The sequence below is a fragment of the Poecilia mexicana genome, unplaced genomic scaffold (assembly GCF_051168715.1).
Source record: "Poecilia mexicana isolate PSO_F unplaced genomic scaffold, ASM5116871v1 scaffold_7, whole genome shotgun sequence".
NCBI lineage: Eukaryota > Metazoa > Chordata > Actinopteri > Cyprinodontiformes > Poeciliidae > Poecilia > Poecilia mexicana.
Genome location: NW_028263376.1, coordinates 30,946,817 through 30,965,528, shown reverse-complemented (window position 1 = coordinate 30,965,528; position 18,712 = coordinate 30,946,817). Strand labels below are relative to the sequence as shown.

Genomic DNA, 18,712 nt, shown 5'->3' with positions numbered 1-18,712 from the left:
TGGATGACAAAAATGAACAACATCCTTTTAAAACTGAAACTTTTAAAATCACTTATTTTTGTTTAAACAATGTTTAAACAAAAATCCTTATTTAAATTAACAAACTAATTAATCCAATTGAGACCATCGAAACCTAATTTGTTTTTAAGCACATCAAATTACAGAAAACCCACGTATTTTTTTTTATATTTCTAAAGAGTTCAAGTTGTATTATTTATTTTACCAAGGTATCCATGGAAACCAAAAATGTTTTTCGGAGCATTTTTTCAAAGAGGGACACAGCAACTGATAATCTTAACTGACTGTTAGAGACGGGCCCATCTGTTTCAGCTCACTGGATTAAAGTGAAACAAAGACAATGAAAAATCGTTCATTTCAGGTCACTACCCTGATTTCGCTTGGTTTAGGTAGGTGTAACAGAGAGAAGAGCTCGTGTGTCTGTGTGAGTTTTGATCGAAATGATTATAGTGATGGTTGTATGTATTTTTGATTTTGTTTGGAGCCACCTAGTGGTGTGATGAGTGACTGCATGCAACGGGTCCGTCAGGCACTCTCGCGGCTTCCTCCACCAGAATCCTGAGCGCTGGTGGAGGTGCGAGAGAGGCAGCTCTTCACTTCTTTTTTTACTTAGGGTCATATTTTTCTAGTTCAACTATTAACAAGGTACTGTAAGAATATTTAACATTTATAAATATAATTTGTAAAGTTTTCTTGTGGTTGGGCTGGAAAAATGTGACCCTATGAGTGGGAGCTGCGCCGGTTGGTGTTCGTGGCTGATCACTCAGTCACGGCGCTAACTGTGTCTTTTATTTTTCAGCCTGTCGGACCACTTGGCTGCAGTCAATCACATTGTGAGGAGTTTTTCATCTTTTGTTGTGCTAGGTGGGTTCAGACAGTGAATTTGTTGTTATATAGAAAAATGTTTATGAGTGTTTTGACTGTTAATTGATGTAGCAGTTGTCTGTTATTTTACTGTTTATTGCTGTTGATGTTAATTTTGATTGATTCATTGAATAAGAATGTTTTGTTTTGGTTTTGAAAATTTGTTAACCGTTGTAAGTGTTGTTTAAACTATACGATCACATCTAAAAAAAAAAAAATAAAGAATTCTGAGGAGCGTTGGTGGAGCCTGTCGGACCACTTGGCTGCAGTCAATCACATTGTGAGGAGTTTTTCATCTTTTGTTGTGCTAGGTGACCAACAACACAATCAGAAGAGTTACATAAGTACTAACTTTTTTTCTACTGCTGAAGATCCTGTGACTTTTTTAAATGTTTTGTTTGGTGGAGCTGCTGCCTGATGAGACAGAAGTTAATGTGTTTAAACAGGGTTTTACTGAAATGAGGTAAGTGTACCTTATATGCTCAGTCTTAATACCCTAGTGAAATGTTTATGTATTTTTCCCTGACATTAATTAAGTGTAGCTCAAGTCTGAATGACTTATTTGTTAGTGACAGATAAAAACAATTAAAAATGTGGATTTATCGTATTGCAAGATGTTAATGTACTTTGTTTTTATAATAATCTTATATCTCTGCAGCAGCGACTACATTTTCAGCACAGGTTGAGGGCCTTTGGTGTTAGTCAGAAATTGCTGTTGCTCTTTCTGTAGAGAAACCAGGCCTTCATTCACCATTTTTGTCTGTTTTGGCAACTTGTCTGTCCAAATAAAGGCCAAACTCAACACAACGAGCTATGAAGCTGTAGGGGTTCAAGCAGTATGCATCACTTCAGACAATTTAAAAAAAACAACAAAAAAAAAAACAATAACCGGCCCAGAATATCTCAAACCCCACCCATATTCTTCATTCAGAGTATCAGTATTCCGACTTGGAGCTCTTGCTGCAAGAACTCAGTCGTTCCACTTTCAATCAAAACTGTAACAAATATTTCATTGTTATTGTTTTGTATATTAATTTTGCCTATAATGGATTTAATGTACAAGTGGTTTTAATCATTTTGTTTCTGCAAAAATTGAAAGTTTCTCCTAACCTAATTTACTTTTCTTGTCAGTATTAATAACCAAATTTAATCTTTTCCAAATACCTTCCAAAAATCTTTGTTGATATAATTAGGAATGTTAAGTTTTTTTGCTTCTTTATTGTGAGTTTCATAACTTGATTGTAGGAGTTTTTTCTTGCTAATTAATCCTGTCATTTGATTTATTGGACATTTTTTATCATGACTGAGAGTGTTGAGTATTTTGTCCCCGTCTTTTCCATTTAATCAGATGAGGGAGTTCTTCTGCTGTCGATTCATGATGAACATTTGTGTTTTAAAATTTACATGTGGTACTGTTTGATACGTTAAAGTGAAGTTCAATACATGATGATATTGAAAAGTACATTTATTTCAGAAACTCAGTTCACGAAGTGATGGATGTTTTCAACCTTCACTTCTCTAATAATTTTCTGTTTACAATGAAAACACATCATTTAACAGTAGAATTTGCACATCAGATCAAAATAAAACATTTAATTCAGAGATGAGGCTTGGCAACAAAATATGTCTAAGTATTGTTATTTCTAAAAGATATTTTTGAAAATAAGCCTAATTAGAATACATCCATCTGCTCATTCATTATCTGAACACACTTATCCTTCCAGGGTCATTAGGGTGGCTGATACCTGTCTACAGTAACAGGTATACTGGGTGAGAGGCCAGGTACACCCTGAACAGGTGTACTTATTTACCATCAGGGTATAATGTTACCTAGAGAGAAGAAAACTTTGAAGAATAAATTATCATTGATACAAAAGGATTTCCTTTTATTTCTAATGGCCGTTATAAAGTATACCATTGGGTTGTTTTTACATCTTGATGGTTTATATAAATTGTAAGACTCGTGGGTGTCCAGCTACTGTGATTCTCCTTTGAAGAATAATCCACAGAAAATAATTGAGCTCTTTCTCAGTGGGTGTTCTGTCGTCATCGAACGTTTGCGCTCTCTCCCCCATCCAGGGAGCCTTTCACAATAAAACATTTTACATTTCATAACTCCAATTTTCACACTTACAAATGTATATCTGTGTTTGTGATTTGTTTGCTTCATAGGGTTAGGCCTTGGAGTTCTGCTGAAGCTTCAAGTTCCTCTAAATCCATATCATATTCGCTGGATCCAACTGGCAGCAGAAATATTTCTAAACATGCTTCAGATATTTGCTGTACCCCTCGTTGTGACAAGCGTGATTTCAGGCAAGCTAAATATGAACCTAGATACTTGATGTATGAACTTATAAAGATGAATTTGAAAGTTGCTCACACATTGTTTTGTGGATAAATGCTGGATTAATTCTGTATCTGGACATTAGATTCATACGGCGTTCTTACCTATTATTTCTTGTGACTAAAAAATATAAGATAAAGAAGATTAGTTCAGACATTTAGACCATTGTTGGGACACACATAAACTAGCATTTTGTCCTAGTCATTGTTCAGGCACCACATGAACTTCTGGTTCTGCTCTCATTTCTCAGGCGTAACTGAATTAAACAACCGAATGTCCAAGAAAACGGCCATCTTCGCTGGAACACACATCTGTGGTTCTACCTTCATTGCAGTAGCTATTGGTAACTTTATCATAGGTAGCAAATTCTAATGTAGATTTATCAAGACCACCATATGTAGAGTGTATTGTGTTGTTGTTTTGACATGACGCCTGAGACTTGTTGAAAAAAAAAATCATACAACTGGTCATTTGAAAGTGGATTTCAGGACAATCAAGATTGCTGTACTGTTAAAAGCTAATATAAAACAATAGCAACAGAATGCAATAAAGATTTTAAAAATCCACATCATCATAAGCTAAGAAGAATAGGTTAATCTAAAACGATGGAATTTTAGACCAGATAGTCAGCGTGAGGTGATATATTTGTAGATTATTTGTGTTGTAGGACTGACTCTGGCGCTAATGGCTAAGCCTGGTGAGGGGCAAGACATTTTATCCACTGAAAAACTGGATGTCCCAGCCTTCTCCGTTCATTTGGTCCTTCAGGACCTTTTAAGGTGAGAGAAGAAGTATTTGGGCAAAATTAATGATTTTCTTCATAATAATGGTTTCCTGCTTAGAAAAGATTCAATAGATGTTTTTATGATCTCTAACAAATACTGTGACTTGCAAAAATATTCATACTCCTTGAACTTGTCCATATTTTGTGACATTACAATCACAAGCATAAATGTGTTTCATTGGAATTTCATATGAAAGGCCAACACAAAGTGGCATACAATTCAATCTGGAGAGATTCACACAAAGAAAAAAAAAAAACAGCAGTTAGAAAGTTTTATTGACCCGAAGTTCTTTGGCGCTCAGACACCGGCAGAAGACTTGGGTGCTGAGAATCGCCGTGAGCTTTGACGATCGGCTCGGGGCAAAGCTCAGGGTAGTCTTCCCCGGGTCCGGTCACTGGTGGTGGAGAGGACCCTAAAGAAGAAGGAGCCTGGGGGGCGTCTGGAAGATGCCCACGAGGATGAGGGTGGAGACGGACAGGAGGTGGGTCGAAGTGTGTCTGAGGAGCAGGTGGCCCCGTGGTTGCTTGACCTTTTGAAGGAACTCTTGCGTGGTGATTAGCTTGAAAAGGGCAGCGCTCCGGTGCTGATTGGCTGAGGCAAAGGTGAAGTAATTGAGTGATGCCGATAAACTGAGGAGAGTCTTCCAGCTTGAATTTACCCTTAAGCTTTCATTTGTGAAATACAAAGGAAATTATACAATTAAAATATTTTTTACAAATAAAAAACTGAAAAAGTGGTGTGCAAAAGTATTCAACACCTTTTCTCTGAATGCAATCAATAGCCCTAAGAAGTTGCTTGATGAGTATTAAAACATGTGTGTGTAATCTAATCTCATAATTTAGGGGTGGACATTTATTGCTTTGCTTATCATTTACTGTGATAAATGTCCTGCAATAAGAATTTTGACTTTTAATTCTGATGATGAATTTCAATTGTTTTTAAAAAGTATCCATGTTGCCAGGTTTGTTATTTTTACTATTTTCTTATTGTGATTACCCTGAGCAGATTAGTGATTGTAATTCAAATCATAATTCTTCAAGTGACTGGTGTCCTAAAGAAGCAAATTACAAATCAGTTTGTTTTTCAGTAGCAGTGTTTTTATGGAGGTTGGCAAGCAATGTTTAGATGTGCAGTATTGCCATCTAATGGAGGAGACATCACTTGGATTGCAGCGTTTTTCAACCCTCACCATTCCAATGAAATACTTATGTTTATAATGTGACAAAATATGGAAAAGTTAAAGGGATATGAAAGCTTTTTCTTCCTATTGTTTGTGTTAAAACTATGTTGGTTTATGTGTGAAATCAGTGAAAGATTATATCCTCATCTTAGTTTTCTCAGTTGGTTTGGTGCTTTTCTCAGAACAGAATAAAAATTCACAAAAACTTGTTCAATCTTCACATTATTGTGCCTCTTGAGCACATCAAAAAGAAGTTTCTCATTTCTTTCTACAATCAATCAATCTAATTATATTTGTATAGCGCGTTTCAGCAGCAATGCATTTCAAAGTGCTTTACATCATTAAACACAAAAACAGTCATTAACATTGAATAAACAATCAAAAACATTAAATGTCCCGCCGAGTCGAAGTCCTTCAATTCGGCAGGAATAAAAAATAAATAAATTAAACAAAAACACCCCTTGTTCCCATTTCTACTTTGTTTTTGTTTGTTTTTTTTTTCTTTGTGCTCTGCAGTTTTGTCTTGTTCTTTCTGTACCAAATTGATGTGGTCTGTAAACAGATTACAGTAAAAGGATAAATGTGAATTTTACAGTCTTGAAATTAACCTCCCACAATTACAATTTACAATACTCATCAAAACTTTAGCTGCAGTTTACAACATCCCTTCACACTACTATATTGACAGCATGACCAATCAATTTGACTGTCACAATGGACCTTACCACAGGGGCCGCGTTTCATTGGCTAATGCCCATTTCACGTCAGCTACCACGTGGTGACCGTCTCACAAACACAAGCTACAGTAGTAAACATATGCTAATGTACGTTGTGGACTAGCAGACCGGCAGAACGTTTTTAAGTCAGGACTCCATAAAGAACGGTTCTCCACTGTCAGTGGGGAATCTGTTCAGGCAATGTCAGGTATCCTGATCGTACTTGCGGAAATAAAATTCACAGATTTCCAAAATCTGAAACGGAAAGTCTTGCTTGGATCAAAGCTTGTGGACGACCGCATTTGCAGCTCAACCGTCGTAGGATCAATAAGAACAAAGGACTGTGTGCTGGTGTAAGTATTATTACTTTGCTTTCTTTGTGTTTAATGAATGAAAAAAGAAAGTCAGTAATTAACACATCCATTATGAAAACCTTTTAGCTAAGTACAGCACAATGGCAGTACCGATACAACTTCTACACCTTGAAGCCTGTCTGTTACACAGTCTTACGTTAGCTGAACAGATCAATATGCAATGTGTACCGTATCTGACATACATTAAAGATTTTATTTTACCTGAAAATACTTTTTACTAAACTAATCGTGTTAGCCGCGCTAGCATCGAGTATGAGGCCTAGGCACACTCAAACATTTGCCAACAACAGAAATCACTGATTCCAAAAGTAACCCTCAAAACCATGAATGCCGACTTACCCAGCCTTGCAAGAACAATAGGGATCAGTGATCTTGTCCACAGCTATATTTATGCTGAGGCTGTGAGGATCTGCCGTTTTCCTCATCGACCGGTAGCATTTCGCTGCGACGCGCACAATGTTGGAGGCATCGCGTGGCTCAAACATCTTGATGTCGTCCAAAAAAGATGACATGAACTCGTTGGTTCCCCTGTCCATTGTCGTGGCTGATATTTTTTGAAAATCCGGCATAAATGCTACACTAATCGACTCAGAAATACTCTGCAGAGAGTCAGTCGAAACGAAAGACGCCATGTTTACATAGAAACTAAGCTCCGAGGCTTTGTTTGTGAGACATGCAGCCACGTGGGATTTTAGGGGGCGTTTCTGGGCGGAGCTTGGTAAGGTCCATGAAATGAGAACTTTTAACTGACGCATTCGCACGTTCATTGACTCAGATGTTTAATTTTGAGAAAGAAACTGGCTTTTGCAGATAATCCAAGGTGTTTTGCTGTTTGTAGAAATTGTTTTGAGAAACGCGCCAAAGCAACTAAGAAAGTCTAACATCTACAAGTTCAGTTTTTTGTGACTCTCCTTTGACTCACATAGGAACATGATTCCGGAGAACTTTCCTGAAGTTTTCCATGAGCAGGTATGTTTTTATTCAGAAGTACAGCTCACTGTGTAAATTCCCATGTTGAGTTTGGAAAGTTTCTACAGTTTATTTATTTTCCTCTCAGTACAAGACTAAGATTGTTTATATTAAAAGAGAAGAACCTGTCCACACCTGTCAGGTGAGTATTTTCTTTCTGATATTTGTTCTTTTTCTATAACACCTTCCAAAAGTCTTCACAGCCCTTGAGCTTTTTCACATGTTAATTTACATCCACAAACTTGAATGTATTTTGTTTAGATTTGAAGTAATCAAAAAACACAAGAGCACTTGATTGTGAACAGGAAGAAAAAGGGATGGCTTTAAAACCTTCCAAATTAAAACCTTAAATGAAAGGTGGTGTTTGTGTTCAGCCCACCTCTCTGGCAGCATACCTAGGTGGGCCCCATATGGGGAGGAGGGCAGACAATATGGGTCCCATCACGGCAGGCCCACATGGGTTTGCTCGTGTCGGGCCACAGCCTACATGGGCCCTACATGTTGGGCCCATGTATAACTTATAATAAATTAGGCTGTGGAAACTGCGGACAAACCTATATGGGACCCATATTGTCTGCCCTCCTTCTCCCCATATGGGACCCACCTGGCAGGGCAGTTGTGCCTTTCTGGAGTTGTCATTGGGTGGGGGCAGGGCCGGCCCAAGGCATAAGCAAACTAAGCAGCCGCTTAGGGCCCCAGGGTCACTAAGGGGCCTCCTCAGTGGAGCTGATTTTTTTTTTTGTAATAATTTCTGTCATATCAAAAACACAATTACAATATGTGATTTGTTTTTACAATAATATATATTTGATAATGTATGTCGAAATTATTTTATTGATAAAAAGAAAACTAATAAATTGCTCTTGATGCCCCTTGGTGGCCGCGGTAGGTACCGCACGCTTTGCCGGCAACATGAGCTGCTGTGCAATGTGCAGAGCATCCAAACGTCCAAAGCTGATTGGCTGTTGGTTGTTAGTCAGACGTTGATTTTCCGTTGACAGCTGGCTCTCACTACTATATAGTTTTAAAAATAATGACGTCCGGTACCGCTTCGATGGCGCCCTCAGTGTAATGCGAACACAACAGGGCTGGAACCGTTCAGTACCGTTCCTTGCAGTGCGAAAGCGCCTAAAATGTGTCCTGAGGCAGTTCGGGGTTGCGTTCCGAAAAGAACCCATAATAGGCGAAATCCGTGAAGTAGTTACCCTTATTTTTTACAGTTATTACACAGCATAATGAAATAATCTACATTGAAACCAAAGAACAAAACCCGTTTTCAGCTCAGCGGATGTGCATCAATCGGGCCTTAATGTGATCCGGAATCGTGTCATTAAAGCGTCTCCTCCAACCTGCCCGCCAGATTCACAGCTGGATCTACGGTAGAGCGACGGATCTCGTCAAACTTCTCCAATTAAAATAGTTTGAGGGCTCAGAATTAGCCCAGTGCCAGTCCACATTCTCAGGTGGTATAAATACATTTTTAACTATTACACCTAACAGAAACAAGGGTTCGCTGTAAATAATGGCTTTTCTATTGAATTTGTTTCTTCCCATCTCACAATCTGGACTGGTTCTTTTCCAAAATAAGTTTTTTATAAGATAAATCAAAATAAAATACATTGCAGTTGAGGATTTTAATGTGACTTATTACGGAAAAGTGATATTTATTGTCCAATAATAATGAACTTCTACAATATTGCTCTGAGTGTAAGAGCCAGCATATTTATGTTTTTTTGCTGTTTTTTTGCACAGAATCACATTGAGATGAAACTGATAGGCAGTTATGTTACTGGACCCAACATGATAGGACTGATCAACTGGTCTTTTGCCTTCAGCATCTTGTTAAACATGTGGGGTAGCCAGGCCCAAGTCACTGTGGAGGTCATTCAAAGCCTCAACAATGACAAAAACCATATTCCACCGGATCCTGCGGTAAAATCAAACACTACATAATTTCACTCTTTTACCAAATTAGATCCATTTTTAATATGAATATTCCCTTATTTACTTCTGGTCAAACACAAGAGGAAGTCACACTGTACCACTGAAATGTCATTTCAGTTCTTGTATTTACAGCAAGAATAACTGTCAACTTTCTTATCAAAATTAGTAAAGCAAAAGATTTTAAACACTTATTTTTTTTAACCTTCTTACTGGTTTATTTCAGGTACTTGCCAATAGGAGTGTTGTTCCTGGTTGCATACCAGGTGCTGGAGATTGAGGACTGGGGCGCCATCATTAAACTTGGAAAGCTTTCAGGGCTGGTTCTTCTGGGGTATGTACACCTCCTCTGTCTCAGCTTTATTGGCGTTAGTCATTGTATGCCCGACATCTCCGTCATACTCTGAGAAGGAGATGCCGTGCCTCATAGCGGCCCGGCATCCCGGTCGCCTCCAGCTCTGGGATTGGGATGCAGGATCCGACCCCTCAGCTGAGACAGAAGGTCCTTCCGGTGGGGAAGAGGCATTGGAGAGCTGCAACAGAGCCTGTGCAGCAGTGGAAACCAGGTTCTCGCCGGCCACAAGGGGGCCACTAGAAGGACCTGATGCCCCTCCTGAAGGACTCTCAGGAGCGTTGGGCCTATCAGGGGAAGTGGCGGAAAAGCATAGAGCAGCACTCTTGGCCAATCGTGTGCCAGTGCATCCTGACCCAGAGGACTGGCACTGTCTGCCAGGGAGAACCAAAGCGGGCAATGTGTTGTCTCCCGGGACGCAAACAAGTCCACAGCCGCTATGCCGTATTTCTCCCAAATGACCCCCACTACCTCCGGGTGGAGCCTCCACTCCCCTGGTGGTGGGCGTCCCCGAGACAGAATATGCAGGGACAAGGGCAGAACAGAACAATTAGGGCAGGCCGTATCAGTCAAGGCCTCCCTCAGGTGATCTGGCCCCAAACAAGAGGGACAAAGGTCATGCCCATCCTCCAACTGGAGAGGGGCCAAACAGTCTCTGCAGCCTGGCATGTCCAGCATCTCACGCTCACAAGACAAGGTCAGGTCGAGCTGAAATCGCCACTCTTGACACTTAGCGTAATGGACTAGGGAACCCGGTCGAGCAGAAAACGCCACCAGGGGTTCCAAGGAGAGAAAATAGCTGGAAGGAGCACTACGACACCGTAGCACGGTTGCAATATCGTATGAGGCAAGCCGAACACGGCTGCACGTTAACAAAAGCAAGCCCGAAAACGGCTGCGATTAAACAAATATAGGCAAGCCGAACACGGCGGCACAATAAAGGGAAAGCAATCCCGCTGCAATACAATAACTAAGGCAATCCGAACGCGGGTGCCACAATTACGAGCCGATACAGCTAAGCAACAAGCCGGTCGGAGTTGGCCAACGCCGTACCACCAGCAACAGAAAAATCGACGTGGGAGCTGACGCCGCCGCTCCCGTCGATTAAAGAGAAAAAACAACTTACCAATCAAAGAACAAAGTTGTATCAATGAAGAGCTTGCGCAGCCTCTGGAGGGCGAGAAAATCCCCACAGCTCCGACCGCAGTCTCGAGGCTACCAGCGACAAGCAATAATCAAATTCTTACCACCTATCAACCTGCATGCCAGAAGATGAAAAGGGACTGAGCTGTCATTGTCACGTGACTATATAGACTTACCGGTGTCACCATGGGTCACACGTGACCATGTTGGTATCCTAACCCACTTTTCTAGTTTCCACATAAGAACGGTGCACCAATAAAGAATGTGCTTTCTGCCAAAGCGCCACCACTCTGCCCATCACCCTTCAATGCTGTGAGGAGAAGGTGAAGGTCAATAAGAAACTCCTGCACCTCATGCTGCCCATCGCCGCCATCATCAACAAGAACGGGACCGCTCTCTATGAAGTGATCGCCGTCGTCTTTATAGCCCAGAAAAATGACATCACGCTGGATGTCAGCCAGATAATCTCCATTGGGTAAGCCGCTTCCTAGAAGTGCCTTAAATTAAGAAAAAATGCAGTCGAATAATTTTTTTTCTTAAAAGAACCAAGTAACTATGTTACCTTTAGTTGTTATAAAAATGCAGTCTATATCAAATATAAATTACTTGGAAACTGAAATCTCCAAAAATTATACACTTTGAAACTGCCTTCAGAAAGTCATCAGAACAGCGCTCCTCTATTAACCTTTTAACTAAGTTTCTACTTGTGTTGAACTCAGAAGTAGCTCATATACCGAGTTCAGGAAATGCACAGTTCCACATGTTTGCTAATTGCTGCTGGCTAGTCTGAATGAGCTGAGTGTAAGAGTTGTGGGAGAGGGGTGCTCTGTGAGGCGGAAACTCAGAACCTTGTAAACTGCAGCTCCAAGTTTCCCAGCTGCCACTTTCAGAGATTTGTCTGAAAGTGCCAATCAGTCCACAGAAGCACAGCTGAGTGGTTGTCATGGGAGATTAAAGGATTTCTCAAAAAATGCATCAAAGAATGCGACACTCCAGGTATGTTTTTGATGATGTAAGCTCAAAAATGTAAATTTTACATAATAAAATTAAAGAGAAAAGGCTTGTGTGTTGTACCTTAGACAAAAATGCTCATGAAGGCTGTGCTTGGTTTGCAGCTTGACTGTTTCCATCGTCAGCTTTGGAACTGCAGGGCTCCCAGTAATGAGAGCTATGACCACCATCCTGGTTCTGACATCTCTAGGACTGCCTGCAGAGGAAACCTACATTCTGCTGGTGGTGGGATGGCTTCTGTAAGTTCAACTTGATGCTCACAGCCTGCTATTTGTGTTTCAAAATTACTTTGAAGCATCACTGAAATGACAAAACCACTTACATGATTTAAACAGCTTTTTATAATAAATTGTCTTGTGATGTAATCAGGATAAATCAAACCCTATACAACTAGGCTGAGTACACAGATGGAGAGAAAGTTCTGAGCGATTCTTTGCAAAGATTTGAGGATTTTCTGAAGAATCTAGATGGAGTGATGAAGAGGAGGGAGCTGGTTCTGAAGAACTGCGACCCTATTTTTGAGCCAGGTAGTTCAGGAAGCAGGGATGACTCCAACTCTCTATGAAGTGATCACTGTGATTTCTGGGGAGGAAGGATCTGAGCTGGACGTCTGTCTCCTCCAAATCACTGAATCGTAGTAAACAGATATAGTAGTTATTCATATTTAAATGTAGTTAAATTCGGAGACTTTGGGCTGAATGGCAGTGGAGTAAGTTGTGTCTTGGTGTGCTCCTGCCAGGTTAGCTATTTTTTTTCCCCGATTATTTCCTGGCACTTTTTCTCAACTTCGACCTCAAACGATAAGTAATCTTTACGCTGGACAGTGTCTTTTTTGTTTGGACACTAAAATACCGCCAAAGCCTGTTAAAGGAGGAAATTCGATTCAATCGCACCTGCGGCCTGCTCCTCGTGGTGAGGCCCCGGCAAGCCACGGGGCCTCACCACGGCCATAACTTGGGAGAAAATGCTAATAAAAGCTCATATTATTGCACCGCCTACGGTAGTGCACTAACTCCAGGAAAAAAGATTATTAAACTTAATGTAATAGCACCGCCTGCGGCGGTGCACCTACTGAACAGGATTACTGGGGCTTTTATTTTGAAAATTTTCATGAGTGTCATTTGAAATGGCCACACTAATTCCATGTGTAATAGTGATCGGGTTAAATCAGTTATATGATGCTCAAAGCACAAGTAGTTTATAATACCAGCCAACTCCTCCTCTATAGTAACAGACAGTTTCGCCATGTTGTAGTTCTGACATGCTGCTCAGGCCTCTGTTTTAACTGAGTCTTGGCCACAGATAGAACTACAGTTATGGCAGTTATGGCTGCTGGTTTGTAGTCCAAACCAGCAGCTCTGCCTTTCTGTGTATTCTGTTGCTATAGCGATGAATCCCCAGCCAAATGCTGTGTGTGTGAGACAGAAAGCTGGGGAAGGATTTCTATCTTTGAGACACCCATGAAATGCTAATGTTCTCACTATCCTGAGAAAAAAAAAAAACATAAAAAAAGATTGATATTATTGCACCGCGAGTTTTAGTTTGAAACTTTCAGTAAACGTCATTTTCATAACCACACTAATCCAATGTGTAACAGTGGTTTGGTTAATCCACCTGTATAATGCCCAAAACAGCAAGTAGTTCTAACTGCCAGCTGAGGCCTCCTCTGTAATAATTGAGTGTTCCGCCATGTTTAGGACTACAGAGTCTTTGGCTGTGTCCAAATTCAGGGTCTGCATCCTTCGAAGGACTGGTCTACGTAGGACGGGTCCTTCGAAGGCCGGGAATAAACTAAGTCTGGAAGAAAAATATCTGTGGATCCGGACAGGTGTAGCCTTCACCAACTGTCCCCGCCCCCACCTCAGCGTAACTCATGTTGCCAAGCAACGGTGACAGCGCGAAGCAGAGAGGAGAAAAACCAACGGAGCCGAAGTTTGTTTTTCAGTCATGTATTACTGATTTCTATATTATTCTTCACCTTTTATAGTAAAGGATGTTCCATAGCAAAAAGGAAATCTCTTAGTTTGATTCTAAAATGTTCAAATGTGAACTGCACTTTTCTACAAGAAATACAAATTATTCATTAAAATACTCTCCACGTCGCAGATAGGACATTACGGTTAAATAAACCGTAATGTTTGAAGGCTTAACTTTAATTAATCAATCAAACCGATGTGCCTCTGCTTTGAAATACTTTATAAACCAAACATTTTTCAACCAGACCTGTCTGAATAATATCGGTGTTTAACTCCCATTCATTGGGGAAAGCTAGCGGGAGTTTTTATAACAATGTGCCAGAAGTTAGGTGTTTTCTCTCGGTATACTGAACCTGGAGCTCCCGGCCAGCTGACAGCTGAGCTGGCTGTTAACGCAGCGGTAGCAGACAGGTCCGAAAATGTCAGAGCAATATTGCAATTAGGTGATGTATTGATGAACCGAGCAGATATTTGAGATTTACACACTTACATTCTCGCCTACAAACGTACTAAATCACGTTGTGTCATTTAAAGTGTTATAAGGCTAAATAATTATTCGCTATTCATCGCCATTGACGCTCTGCCTGAACGCCCAGTTGGAACCCGCAATGAATTATGGGATATTGTGGGCCGTGAAGGATACACCGGACCCATCCTTCAAATCTGGGGAAAAGAAGGAGCATTTGAAGGAGTCTTTGAATTCGGACAGGCCTTGTCACCACACTATGACGTAATCGGCCTACAAATCCGTCCTTCGAAGGATGCAGACCCTGAATAGGGTATATGCCACGGACTTCCGTTTTAGCACTTCCGCATTTTTTTCCACATAGCCTGCTTCTGGTGCACAGGTCACTCTGTGTTAGAGATGGAGTTTTTCACTTGGTCCTTGCTGGGTTTGTCCACAGTAACCGTTAACCATTTTAAAAACAAAAAGCAGCAGGAGGATGTAACTTCACAACCTCATTTTCTAAGCAGAATCTCAGAGGGAAAAAAAGAGAAATTACATTGTATAACGCAAGAACAGATTATAGCAGTCAAGTGGAAAAATTCACTCTAACATGGATAATAATTATGAAACAACAAAGGTAGATAATCATATATTCGGGATTCGGGAAATACGTGATTTGCACCATTTGTTCTGTGGGTTTTTTATGTGGGTCGTTGCCACTTAAACGGCTGTAAAGCGAAGGTTTTGGACCTTAATCTGACTGACTTCTTGTGTGGTTTGGAGCGTTGCTGCTCTTGGCTGTTTTTAAATTACCGTGCTCGGTATCGCTCCGACTGCATGTTAAATGTATTTTATATAATTGTCATATAAACAAAAACTAAGGAGTTGCCTAAAAATAATTTCATACTCCGTATAACACAAACGCACATCAACACACGTATTGACTTACCTTGTGCCGAATCGCTGCCTCTGTTCTCAGCCTGTTCCCGTTGCAGTGGATTTCCTCCGGCATTATTTTCCTCCAACAAATTATTCCACTAAACGAACCACGTACAACTCCCTTAATATCCCCCATCTTCCCATTTCTGACGCTGGATCTTCAATATCCTCAAGCTTTGAAATAGCAGGCAGCTACAAACCGCGTGTTAGCTGTAGTGGCTAAGTTTTGGCTACAGTCCGCTGCCGCCTTGATATCGGCTGGAAAATGAAAAAACTAAGCACTGGATGGTACCGACTAATTACTGGAAACAACGGCACACCACAAAACTCAGTTGTTGTACCAACAGCTCACAGATATTTTAAGTTTTGTGTCTTTTTCATGGTACAGATCTTGCAGCTTCGGCCAAGAACAATAGGAACAAGCAGGACCCGGAACCAATCTATGTGGAATAAATTCAAACGGAAATACGTCACCACCTCTCGTGGCATATACCCCATTCAGACACACTCTTTGTAATCCAAACCAGCAGCTGTGCCTTCCTCTGTATTCTGTTGCTATAGTGATGAATCTGCTGTGTGTGTCAGAGACTTTAACTTTATGAGACACCCAGTTAGCAGTCCGAACAACTGCTTCCCGTTCAGGATCCGTAAGGCCGATCCAAAAACCGTTTGAAGCATATGAGAGGGCTATTTGTCGTCTCCGATAGTACCGCGATTCATATCTGTAGCTCATTCACAGTAATTGCAGTGATGAGAGAAAAATGGTGTGCGCTGAGCTCAGAAATTTTTCAGAAAAGTCTGAAAATGAATGGTGGAGTGCCTGAAGGTACCCTGTGACTTGATTTTGCTCTGAAGCACCTTGACAGAAAACCGTCAGCCCTAGAGAAATTTTGAAAACATTTTACGGGAGCAGGCATGCGCATCAATGTCATGACTGACTTTCATACCAATAGAGCAATTTTTGCAGCCATGACAGCAATTTCAAAATTACTTTGGGGTCAAAAATCCACTCTTTTTCTCACTCTAAAAAAGTGGCAGTTGGTGTCAGTTACACTCTGCGTTTCGGCAGTTGGAAATTTCGCTCGTTTTTCACTTTTTACGTCGCCGTCGTAACTCCGATCCCCAATAAAAATAATAGCTCCAATGCGAGACAAACGTTTTGATACCACTTTTGTGGGTGGGCACGCAACGGTACAAGCCGCATTAACGGTAACGGAAGAAAAATATGGAATAAAAATAATAAAGACCTTCTATGGGGTGTAGAACAATAGGTGGCTGCCATGCATTACATATGTAATGCTATGGGCAGGTCCCAATAATTCTATATTTTATTTAAAATGTGCTTTTAGGGCACAAGGTCACCTCACAAAAACAAATAATAAATTTTAAAGAAAAAAAATCCAAATTAAATAAATAAAGAAATCTGTTTGAACAGTAGCGCGTCCAACAGGGATTTAAAGAATAACAGCGTGTCGGAGGGCTCTGAGTGGGGAATGTGAACGTTTATTTTAAATAGTAGAATCATGAGTATAAGTTGTACGTTTACAGAATAAAGAGGATCCATAAAGGCTCATTCACAAAGCGGGCGGCTCGACTGACGGTACCGGTACCGCAAGGCTCCTTCTTTAAGCTTTGCTCAGAGATCCAGGATGATCAGTTCAGGCAATTTAAAAACTGATAAACTATCATTAACATTTCCAGCAGATCAATATGATTGATCTGTGATCAATCGCTCCCTCTGAATCCTTCCATTGGGGGTGTTCTCCATCAGAGCCAAAGCGCTGTGCTACAATTACGTTGTGCTGTGTAATTGGGACACAGCACAGAGGTGTGCCCCTTTGCGCAGCTACGTGTGAATGTCTACACACCTTGATCACCTTAAAATAATCAAACCTGGCCTCTTTGGAGTTAATCTGCTGAAACCTGATTTCTTTTTTTAGTGAGAATGATATTATCCCATAGTTATCCGGCGCACAGTTCTATGCGTTACATCATTGTGAAGTTTTCACATCTTTTTATTTTCTTTATTTTGTCTGCGTGTTAAGTTATTGTGTGAGGATAAATGCGGTTCAGTTTCATCGTTTACGTTGAAACAATAAAATATTAAAATCATGAAAACAACATCTGGTTTGATGCTTCTTGGTCTAAATAACTGAATAGTCAGATGTCAGTGTATTTAGGTGAGTTTTGACAATTTGTAGTTTGATATCGTTCACAAAAAAAGTTTGTGTGGCTGCCGCACATTTTCACACCAGCGAAAAAGTGTGCGTACATTTACGCAAACTTTGATGCAACGTTCATTTTTATACATGCCGACTCGTGCGTAGAATGTGGCGCCGCACGCCGCTTTATGCATGAAGTCCCAGAAAATGTCCATGTTTAGTTACTGCAAAAAGAAGAATAGCCGCCCATTGAAAGCACTAGAGCATATAGTGATAGAAACGATAGAAGAGAAGCAGCACAATAGATATTTTTACCTTGATCTGTATCGGCATATCACCCATCACTTGTTTATGGTTTGATTTACCCTGAATGCGTCACTAAATAGAAGAGTTGGTGCAGCTGGTTGTTGTAGAGTGAGGGACATAAAACCTTCAAGAAAACATAGTTGAGTCTGACAGCATGCTTCTTCTCTTCCTCTGTGCTCTTCAGAGACCATTTCAACACTATGGAGAATGTGCTGGGAGACTGCTTTGGTGTGGCTGTCATCAATTATCTGTGCTACGATGAGCTGATGGCCTATGACAACAAGAGGTAAATGAGATCATTAAAATGACGTCTTCATTTGCAAAGACACAATATAGGAATAAGGTCAATACCACCTCCGAATGGGTAAAATAGTCCAAATGTGTAAATATCCTTATATTTCTTAAATTCTTTCTTTGCATTGAAAAATTTATCCAGATTATAATCGACTACGTTTTCTATTTTTCTTGTTGGTGTTAGAGCTGTTAGAGAGGCCGAAAAGGACTTCAGCGGTTTGGAGCCTGATGACCAGCTCATCCCCCCTGCATCCTTTTCACCTCGTCTCTGCACCACATTCACTCCAACAGGCTGAAACCTCAGGACAGGGATGTCTGAGCTGATCATTTCCCTGTTCGCCTACAGTTATTGCTAGTTGGATGGTGTTATATCAGTTCATTCATCTGTATTTTTTTCCATTTTATTCCAGGTTTTGCAACCATTAAATTACCTACTTATATACCACTAATGTATTAAGTTTTTAGTAATTAAGTATTATGCATTTACTATTCTGGATTTTATTGTTCAAGTTTTTTGCGTGTTTGCTAAGTTGAACATGCTGCTTCTATTCTTAGGAAACTGTTTGCCATGCATCATTTTAAAATTTGATCAAGATTAGCAATGAGTTAGTCAGCCGAGATGAAATTAACTGGCGCAGTTAAAAAATCCAGCAACAAACATTCTTCAGAAAAGAAATCACAAAGAAAAACAGAAAATCTGCAAGACATTCACCTAATGTGTTGTTGAATGAGGAATTAACTGCAAGATGCTTTTGATTAACACTCAAGCTACAAAAGGAAAATCTACAGTAATGATGAGTTTAACCGGATCCTTTGTGTGTTGTGCTGGTTTAATTGATTAATCAGGCCTTGACGTGGTTCGTCTTTAAAAGGATGGTTTCTTGATTTAC

General features: G+C 40.3%; 1 protein-coding gene across 1 annotated transcript; it reads left to right on the top strand.

Moving 5' to 3' along the window:
• Positions 1-280: 280 nt before the first annotated feature.
• Positions 281-18,267, top strand: LOC106911071 (excitatory amino acid transporter 3-like). The gene is made up of 12 exons (XM_088007556.1): positions 281-407; positions 3,055-3,195; positions 3,477-3,569; positions 3,894-4,005; positions 7,208-7,250; positions 7,339-7,392; positions 9,003-9,150; positions 9,381-9,586; positions 9,811-10,043; positions 10,967-11,161; positions 11,802-11,936; positions 17,713-18,267. The coding sequence occupies exons 1-12, from the start codon at positions 359-361 to the stop codon at positions 17,816-17,818; spliced, it is 1,515 nt and encodes a 504-aa protein (XP_087863682.1). The 5' UTR covers positions 281-358; the 3' UTR covers positions 17,819-18,267.
• The last annotated feature ends 445 nt before the right edge of the window (positions 18,268-18,712 follow it).